Source organism: Ovis canadensis, chromosome 5 (genome assembly GCF_042477335.2).
Source record: "Ovis canadensis isolate MfBH-ARS-UI-01 breed Bighorn chromosome 5, ARS-UI_OviCan_v2, whole genome shotgun sequence".
Classification (NCBI taxonomy): domain Eukaryota; kingdom Metazoa; phylum Chordata; class Mammalia; order Artiodactyla; family Bovidae; genus Ovis; species Ovis canadensis.
The window spans coordinates 73825945-73836256 of NC_091249.1; the positions used below are offsets into that span (position 1 = coordinate 73825945).

General features: G+C 42.0%; 1 protein-coding gene across 1 annotated transcript; it reads right to left on the reverse strand.

Annotated features, from left to right (window-relative positions):
* Positions 1 to 3301: 3301 nt before the first annotated feature.
* On the reverse strand, positions 3302 to 4656 carry LOC138440437 (small ribosomal subunit protein eS17-like). The gene is made up of 2 exons (XM_069589962.1): positions 4448 to 4656; positions 3302 to 3581 (listed from the first exon to the last, which is right to left on the reverse strand). The coding sequence occupies exons 1-2, from the start codon at positions 4635 to 4637 to the stop codon at positions 3364 to 3366; spliced, it is 408 nt and encodes a 135-aa protein (XP_069446063.1). The 5' UTR covers positions 4638 to 4656; the 3' UTR covers positions 3302 to 3363.
* Between the last annotated feature and the right edge of the window lie 5656 nt (positions 4657 to 10312).

Sequence of the window (10312 nt, forward strand, 5' to 3'; positions counted from 1 at the left end):
TCTCCTTTAGGATGGACTGGTTGGATCTTGCAGTCCAAGGGATTCTCAAGAGTCTTCTCCAACACCACACTTCAAAAGCATCAATTCTTCGGTGCTCAGCTTTCTTCATAGTCCAACTCTCACATCCATACATGACTACTGGAAAAACCATAGCCTTGACTAGATGGACCTTTGTTGACAAAGTAATGTCTCTGCTTTTGAATATGCTATCTAGGTTGGTCATCACTTTCCTTCCAAGAAGTAAGCGTCTTTTAATTTCATGGCTGCAATCACCATCTGCAGTGATTTTGGAGCCTCCCCCCCCAAATAAAGTCTGACACTGTTTCTACTGTTTCCCCATCTATTTCCCATGAAGCGATGGGACCAGATGCCATGATCTTCGTTTTCTGAACATTGAGCTTTAAGCCAACTTTTTCACTCTCCTCTTTCACTTTCATCAAGAGGCTCCTTAGCTCCTCTTCACTTTCTGCCATAAGGGTGGTGTCATCTGCATATCTGAGGTTATTGATATTTCTCCCAGCAATCTTGATTCCAGCTTGTGCTTCTTCCAGTCCAGCGTTTCTCATGATGTACTCTGCATATAAGTTAAACAAGCAGGGTGACAATATACAGCCTTGACGTACTCCTTTTCCTATTTGGAACCAGTCTGTTGTTCCATGTCCAGTTCTAAGTGTTGCTTCCTGACCTGCATATAAGTTTCTCAAGAGGCAAGTCAGGTGGTCTGGTATTCCCATCTTTCAGAATTTTCCACAGTTTATTGTGATCTATACAGTCATGTCTGGACTTCCCTGGTGGCTCAGAGGTTAAAGCATCTGCCTGGAATGCAGGAGACCAGGGTTCGATCCCTGGGTCGGGAAGATCCCCTGGAGTCGGAAATGGCAACCCACTCCAGTATTCTTGCCTGGAGAATCCCATGGAGGGAGGAGCCTGGTAGGCTACAGTCCATGGGGTCGCAAAGAGTCGGATACAACTGAGCGACTTCACTTTCACTTTCACAAATCAAAGGCTTTGGCATAGTCAATAAAGCAGAAATAGATGTTTTTCTGGAACTCTCTTGCTTTTTCAATGATCCAGCAGATGTTGGCAATTTGATCTCTGGTTCCTCTGCCTTTTCTAAAACCAGCTTGAACGTCTGGAAGTTCACAGTTCACATATTGCTGAAGCCTGGCTTGGAGAATTTTGAGCATTACTTTACTAGCGTGTGAGATAAATGCAATTGTGCGGTAGTTTGAGCATTCTTTGGCATTGCCTTTCTTGGGGATTGGAATGAAAACTGACCTTTTCCAGTCTTGTGGCCACTGCTGAGTTTTCCAAATTTGCTGGCATATTGAGTGCAGCACTTTCACAGCATCATCTTTCAGGATTTGAAATAGCTCAACTGGAATTCCATCACCTCCACTAGCTTTGTTCATAGTGATGCTTTCCAAGGCCCACTTGACTTCACATTCCAGAATGTCTGGCTCTAGGTGAGTGCTCACACCATTGTGATTATCTGGGTCATGAAGATCTTTTTTGTACAGTTCTTTTGTGTATTCTTGCCACCTCTTCTTAATATCTTCTGCTTCTGTTCGGTCCATACAATTTCTGTCCTTTATCGAGCCCATCTTTGCATGAAATGTTCCCTTGGTATCTCTAATTTTCTTGAAGAGATCTCTAGTCTTTCCCATTCTGTTCTTTTCCTCTATTTCTTTGCACTGTTTGCTGAGGAAGGCTTTCTTATCTCTCCTTGCTATTCTTTGGAACTCTACCTTCAGATGCTTATATCTTTCCTTTTCTCCTTTGCTTTTTGCTTCTCTTCTTTTCACAGCTATTTGTAAGGCCTCCCCAGACAGCCATTTTGCTTTTTTGCATTTCTTTTCCATGGGGATGCTCTTGATCCCTGTCTCCTGTACAATGTCACAAACCTCAGTCCATAGTTCATCAGGCACTCTATCTATCAGATCTAGTCCCTTAAATCTATTTCTCACTTCCACTGTATAATCATAAGGCATTTGATTTAGGTCATACCTAAATGGTCTAGTGGTTTTCCCTACTTTCTTCAGCTTAACAAATATTTATTTACTTACTCTGTGTCATTTACAGTGAGGGTTGTTGTATCTAAGAATAAGACTCAATTCCTGGCCTTGATTTGTTCATAGTCTTGTAGGGGGAAATGGAGACTTAAATGAGAAAATGTTTTCACTCAAGTTGTTAGTGCATCAGTCATAGTAAGCCCAGGATACAGGGAAGCCCACTCTCCAGCCAGGTGTGATGTTGGGTGGAAGATTTGAGGTGGGGTAGGGTAAGGAGCTGAGGGGAGCTTCCACTGAAATTCTATCATCACAGAGATGCAGGCATGTTACCTTTCATTTATCATATTAAAATATATTTTTGAATATTATGTATCATCTGTATCACATATATAGTATACACATATTCAAATTGTATATATCTACCTATCAAAGAATTCCTAAGTGATAATAAAACATCAAAGCAGATACAATTTATACTAATTGTATATATTATATACTTTTACTGTGAGGTTTCATTAAAGTGTCTTTCATTTAAGATCTATACATACACATACATATATTTATTTATTGACTATTCAGTTCTTCCACTTGGGTTGGGTCAACACTGGGTGCATACAATCAACGAGAGAGGTTTGGATTGCTATTGCCCTTGAAACTGAAAGTCAGAGAGCTAGAAAACTGACCCCAAATCACTCAAAAGCACAGCCAATCTTTGAACCCAAATCTTGGAACTTTAAGTCCAAATACTGCTTAGAATAGTATCTGAGCACAATTGGGACATTTGAACCACAATTTTAAGGATAACCTACTCTAATCAGTTAAAGTTAAGGTCCAAAGCATTATGGTTTGGGTTATTTTCCAGAATTTTCCAAGTATTTATCCAAATCCCTCATTTAGCCTGTGAGGCCATGAAGGTATAGAGGGAATAGCCACACAGTGACCCAGGATCCAAGTCCAGGTCTCCTGACTCCATGCTGTTATTTTATGACAAAAGCATGCTGCTTCTTAGTGCTTACAGACTTGCTGAGTCTGTTTAATGGGAGCAGTCTGTACTGCTGTGGGCTAAGAGGTGAATGATAATGAGAAGACAGTCTCAAGAGACCTGAGCTCAAATCTCAGTCCTGCCACTTCCAAGCTGAATGACTTTGACAAGAAATGTAACCTCTCTTGAGTCTCAGTTTCCTCATCTGTGTAATGGGGATAATAACACCACTGACATGATAGATTTGCTGGGAGGCATCAAAGAACAAAGCATGGAAATCCCTCCTCTTGAACTCTGGATTTCACTATTTTTTTTTGTTGTTGTTGTTGTCCGAGGTTTATTGAAAATATTACAGCACAGCAGAAAGACTCAAACGGCTCCACGCGGTGTTTTGAAGTTCATCCCAACTGTAGGCTGAGTGACCTGCAAGTTGGACAGACTGCCAAAGTCCAATAGCTTCAGCATTTCCTTAGTGTCAGGATCTACTTCAATGATTTCCTGATCCAGGGCTGAGACCTCAGGCACGTAATTGTCTCTCCTCTCTCTCTCCTCCTCCTGCAGCTTGATGGAGATACCTCTCACAGGGCCTCTTTGTTTTTTTTTTTTTGTTTGTTTGTTTTTTTAATTTTTTTTTAAATTTTATTTTATTTTATTTTTTTCCATTCATTAGGTTTTCCTTTTTTTTTTTTTAATTTTAAAATCTTTAATTCTTACATGCATTCCCAAACATGAACCCCCCTCCCACCTCCCTCCCCATAACATCTTTCTGGGTCATCCCCATGCACCCCCCCCAAGCATGCTGCATCCTGCGTCAGACATAGACTGGCGATTCAATTCACATGATAGTATACATGTTAGAATGTCATTCTCCCAAATCATCCCACCCTCTCCCTCTTCCTCTGAGTCCAAAAGTCCATTATACACATCTGTGTCTCTTTCCCTGTCTTGCATACAGGGTCGTCATTGCCATCTTCCTAAATTCCATATATATGTGTTAGTATACTGTATTGGTGTTTTTCTTTCTGGCTTACTTCACTCTGTATAATCGGCTCCAGTTTCATCCATCTCATCAGAACTGATTCAAATGAATTCTTTTTAATGGCTGAGTAATACTCCATTGTGTATATGTACCACAGCTTGCTTATCCATTCATCTGCTGATGGACATCTAGGTTGTTTCCATGTCCTGGCTATTATAAACAGTGCTGCGATGAACATTGGGGTACATGTGTCTCTTTCAATTCTGGTTTCCTCGGTGTGTATGCCCAGAAGTGGGATTGCTGGGTCATAAGGTAGTTCTATTTGCAATTTTTTAAGGAATCTCCACACTGTTCTCCATAGTGGCTGTACTAGTTTGCATTCCCACCAACAGTGTAGGAGGGTTCCCTTTTCTCCACACCCTCTCCAGCATTTATTGCTTGCAGATTTTTGGATCGCAGCCATTCTCACAGGGCCTCTTTGAATCCGCTTCATCAGATGTGTGACGTAGCCTGCGATCTTATTGCGAAGCTTCTTGCTGGGAATAATGGCGATTTCCTCGCACACCCGCTTGTTGGTGTGGAAGTCATTGCCCAGGCGCGTGTAGTACTTCTCAATGATGACCCGGGCCGCTTTCTTTATGGTTTTGGTGCGAACGCGGCCCATGTTGGCGGGTCCTTGGTAAAAGAGCTGGATTTCACTATTTGTTGAATAAATAAAGGAACACAAGCACTTAGTTCCCTGCTGGGCTCATAATAGCACTGGATAAATTACACAATGATCAGTTTTCTATTTAATAATTGCACTAAAATTATTTTTTATGAAGATCAAATTAAAGAAAATTTGAGTAGAGAACATTTTCACTAAAATCAAAACTCAAATACATAGTCTTCATTTCTCCATGTTTTCTCCAAAACTTAATCCCATTTGGAAATTGCATTAAAATGATTTATTATTAGAAGTTGAAAATAACACTACAGAAATCCTGAAAGTATGTTTATAAATAAAACCCACCACCCAAGTACACTACCAGTTTTTATTTCTCCTATTGCCTTACAACTTTTATTCAGAAATTTTTTTTCTTCATTGGAATCAGAAAGTCTCTCTCTACTTCAAATTATACAATAAATAAAGTTAATGAACTTTGTGCTTATGATTTCTAATGGTTCCATGCTATTCTATCCAGTAGAGTCATTCCAATAACTGAGAGAAACTCAGCCCCTGCAGGAAATTATAACATATTATTAAAACTGTGTTAATCAGGCTGGGACTCAAACCCAGCAAAAACCCAGAATGGGACTTGAACCTATGGGCCAGGACTGAGATCACACACCTGGTCTCAGGACTTGGTGAAGCTCAGGTTCTTGATGACTCATCACAGAAAGAATTCAGTCGTAGGTAAGAAGTGGGTTTATTTAGAGAGAAACACACTCCACGGACAGAGTGTGGGCCAACTCAGGAGGTGAGAGTGGCCCCAGGGTATGGAGTTGTCAGTGTTTATAGAGGTGGGTAATTTCATAGGCTAATGAGTAGAAGGAATACTCCAGCTGTTTGGGGGAAGGGACAGGGATTTCCAGGGACTGGGCCACCTTTCACTTTTTGACCTTTATAGTTGGCCTTGGAACTGTCGTGGCACCTGTGGGTTTGTCAATCAGCTTGCTGATATGTTAACATGAGTGTATACTGAGACTCACAGTCTAGTGGAAGTTGACTTGTCCACCATCTTGGACCTATTTGGTTCTAATCAGTTTATGTCGGGCTATGTTATTCTTTTAAAGGTTATGCCCGTACATACAGTGGAATAGTAAGTACTCAGCCATTACAAAACAAAACCAAAAATGAAATAATGCCACTGCATCAACATGGATGTACCTAGAGAGTGTCATACTGAGTGAAAGAAGTCAGAGAAGGAGAAATATCATATGACATCCCTTATGTGTGGAATCTAAAAAGAAAGATACAAATGAACTTACAAAACCAAGACTCACTCACTTAGAAAATGAAAATGTGGTAGCTTAAGGGATGACAACTATTTATGTGTTCATGGTTCTGCAGTGTGGTCAGAGCTTGATGGAGTTGAGTCATCTCTGCTGTACACAGTGCTAACTGAGGCAGCTTCACTAGGGCTGGGGGCTCCAAGATGGGTTTATTCAGATGTCTGGTGTTGCATTCTGGGAGTTGGTGATGGACAGGGAGGCCTGGCGTGCTGCGATTCATAGGGTCGCAAAGAGTCGGACATGACTGAGCAACTGAACTGAACTGAACTGGTGCTGCAGCAGCTGAGGCTAAAATGGCTACAAGTCGGCTGGTTTCTGTTTCTGTGGCCCCTCATCCTTCAGGGCCTCTGTCTCTCTACATGGTCTATTTGGCATGTTAGCAGGGTTTCTTTATGCAGTGACTGGCTTCCCAGAGAGTGAAAGTAGAAGCTCCCATTGTCCTGACTCCTAGGGCGGGTACTGGGATAGCATCCTTTCTGCTGAGTTCTCTTGGTTAAATCAAGTCAGAAAGCTAGTCTGAAATCCAGAGGAAGAGCTAGATGCCACCCCCGATGTCAGAGGAGCAGTGTTCATGTGTGTGGGAGGCACTCTTGGTCACCCTTTTGAGCAAGGCTTCAAACACAGGCCTGCCTGACTCCAGGCTCCAGACCCAGCCTCCCTAGCCCCAGCCTACCTTAGTGAATATTTTTGCCTGGCTAGCTTGTTCTCTTCCTTCTACTGATTTCTAAGGTGAACTCCCAGGAAGAGGGAGGCAGGCCTATTGCTGGGCTCTATGCTGGGACAAGTCAGCATCTGCAGAGCAAAGTGATCTCATGAACTTCTCCTTAAGCATCTTGCTTAAGTCTCCTCCTCCTCTCCACAAAGGAGATCCAGGTTTCATTTTATTCCTTCTATTTCTGCACCTCCTTTGACAGAGGAAATCTTGACTCCTGGTATGGAGAACCTCTTCAGGGCTTCTCGGGGACAATAAAGTCAGCAGAGTCGTGAGGATCAGCTGCTCCTGAGCTGTGTAGATTAGTGTTCCCTGTGGGGCAGAGGCACCTCTGGCAAAGGCACCTGATGTCCTTTTGGAGAGGAAATCATATTATATCTAATATTATATATCTCTCCTATATTATATCTAGACCTTTTTCGTGAGCTATGGACCCCTCCTCATGTTGATGTTTTTAAATGCTTAATATCAGCTACAAATAATTTTTTAAAACTCAATTATATTGAAACATTTATCACAAGATAAGAAATTTTGATATAGTAATATATATATATTTCTTCATTAACACATGAACAACAAGATCTAATTGGTCTGATTGTTACCCTAAGTTTCAAAATAGTGATGAATGTAAATGACATTTTGTGATGAGATATGAAATATCTGTGATTTCTATTGGTGCCAAAGTTATAGGAACTTTTAATACTGCTGTGAAATATTTGCTACATTTATAATAGAAGGAAATGCTAAATTTCACTTAGAAGTTAATAGAAAGAGATATAATTATTTCACATTCAAATTAATGATCTCTTTTTAAGAACCTTGGTTTTGGGAAAGCAGGGGTATTGAATGAAACAGCTTGACTCTAGACTCAGAGGTGGGCATGTAACCCAGTACTGACCAGTTGGAGCAGGGATTGGCCTAGTGACAGGCATTTGAGCCAAATTGATATAATCAGAGTGAATCCCAGTCTTTTGCTAGGCAACTGGCATAGCTCCTTTGCTGGGCTTGCTAAGAGGATTGGGTTTAGGCCTGGAGCATACCACCTTGCCATCACCAGGACAGAACCTGTCCCAGAGTGAAGCTTTCAGAGGAAAACAGAGCTGAGAAATGAGCATCCACATCTTCCTGGTGATATTCCTTTAAATGTGTTAATTAATGGAAGCCGATATATTATCTGTTAAGGCCAGGTTAAGTAGGGTTTTTTATTAATTGCAACCAAAGCAGCCACAACTAATACTCTATAGTCCCACAGAGCTTAGCAGAATGCCTGGCACAAAGTAGATGGGTCATGAAGGAATGATGAATGAGTTTCAAACAATGTAGTAACATGACTGATATTATTCACTAAACTCATACATGCAGGTCTGGCTTGATTGTGTATTAAAAGATGAAGTCTATACTCAAAAGAAGCATTCCACAGGCTTTTGTTGATTGAATGAATAAAAGAGTGCATCCATTGTCATTATTTTCTATCCCCAGCTTTGTATAGTCTTTAGTGATATAACTAGGACCATATAACCACCTGAAGAATGTAAGTCTAGAAACACGATGCGCCAGCAGTTACAAATCAAGTCCATGGCACATTCACCCTGGGGAGAGCCATGCAGCAATTTGAAAGAATTAAAAGACACTTGCTCCTTGGAAGAAAAGCTATGACAGACCTAGATAGCGTATTAAAAAGCAGAGACATCACTTTTCTGACAAAGATCCATATAGTCAAACTTATGGTGTTTCCAGTAGTCGTGTATGGATGTGAAATTTGGACCATAAAGAAGGCTGCTTGTTGAAGAATCAATGTTTTCGAATTGTAGTGCTGGAGAAGATTCTTAAGAGGACAGCAGGGAGATCAAACCAGTCAATCCTAAAGGAAATCAACTCTGAATATTCATTGGAAGGACTGATGCTGAAGCTGAAGCTCCAATATTTTGGCCACCTGATGCAAAGGGCCGACTCATTGGAAAAGACCCTGCTGCTGGGACAGATTGAGGGCAGGAGGAGGAGGAGGGCAACAGAGGATGAGATGGTTGGATGGCATCACCAACTCAATGGACATGAGAAGGACAGGAAGTCTGGCATGAAGCGCTGCACTTCATGGGATTGCAAAGAACTGGACATGACTTAGTGACTGAACAACAGTTTGAAGAAATATGTAGATCTGCATGTACTGATTGGAGAAGGCAATGGCACCCCAATCCAGTGCTCTTGCCTGGAAAATCCCATGGACAGAGGAGCCTGGTGGGCTGCAGTCCATGGGGTTGCTAAGAGTTGGACACGACTGAGTGACTTCACTTTCACTTTTCACTTTCATGCATTGGAGAAGGAAATGGCAACCCACTCCAGTATTCTTGCCTGGAGAACCCCAGGGATGGGGGAGCCTGGTGGGCTGCCGCCTGTGGGGTCACACAGAGTTGGACATGACTGAAGCGACTTAGCAGCAGCAGCAGCAGCAGCATGTACTGATATGGAAAGACCTCTAAGACATATTAAGGAAGAAATTACCAAACAGTGATTATAGTAGGATTCCATTTTTGTTTAAAAGTCTCAATTGAAACTTTGAAGGTTTCTAGGTTTTATAGGTATAAAAAGCAAAGAAAAAAATATCTTTTTTTCCCCTTTTCTGTAAGGCAATTCATGAAACAGTAACAGTGGGCACCTATGGGGAAGGAGTGATATTGGGTGAAGGTGATTGTAGAAGCTTGTCCTTTCTTTGTATTGTTTACATTATTTTTATTTTTAAAAAATATTCATTTAACTTGTTTATTTGGCTGTCCTGGATCTTTAGTTGCAGCATGTGAACTCTTAGCTGGAGCATATGGGATCTAGTTCCCTGACCAGGGATTGAAATTGGGCCCCCCGCACTGGGAGCATGGAGTCTTAGCTATTGGATCACCAGGGAAGTCTCTTGTTTGCGTTTTTTATACAAGGATAAAAATAATTGTATCACACGTAATTTAAAATAATTTGTAGTGGAGGACTTGCCTGGTGGTCTGTGGTTAAGACTCTGCACTTTCAATGCAGAGGGTGTGGGTTCGATCCCTGGTTGGGGCACTGAGATCCTTACATGTCAGAGGACAAGGCCAAAAAGTTAAAAAAAAAAATTACAATGAAAAATAATAACTCTGACAGAAGGTGGACTATTCCCTTTCAACCGATCTTTCATCTTTGGAGTTGTCTGGCAGTATTCTTCAGGGAAGCTGAAGAGCACAGGGCTGCGCCCGCAATGCTGTACCCAGGATGCTCCACTGCACCCACGATGCCACACTGTGTCCTCTATACCTTGCCCTGCCTGTGAGGCCATGCCCCTTTCCCTGGGACTCTGAAGGTCTGGCTGCTCCAGGAGCCAAAGAGCTTCCACCCCATATAAAACGCTCCTAGGGTGGCCTACTGACCTGGATTCTCTGCTCAGGATCTTGACTCCAACCGTGTCTGCTGCCAAACTACACGTGGCCCGAATGATTTCCCTGCAAAGGGGAGAGGGAATCAGAGCATCTCACAGTCAGGGCTCTGGTCTCCGTGGGGAGACACCCATCGAAGGCACGTTTGGGATGGCCCACCCAGTCCAAGCGCATTGTTGTGCAGACGGGGAATCTGAGTCTCAGCATGGAGAAGAGGTTTGTCCAAACGTGAGTTCG

Excerpts from the sequence above, each read along its gene's own strand:
- LOC138440437 (XM_069589962.1), bottom strand. The coding sequence starts at position 4,637 with ATGGGCCGCGTTCGCACCAAAACCATAAAGAAAGCGGCCCGGGTCATC. Across the intron at positions 3,582-4,447 it reads GATGAAGCGGATTCAAAGAG|GCCCTGTGAGAGGTATCTCC; the intron begins GCCCTGTGAGAA and ends AAAAACAAAGAG.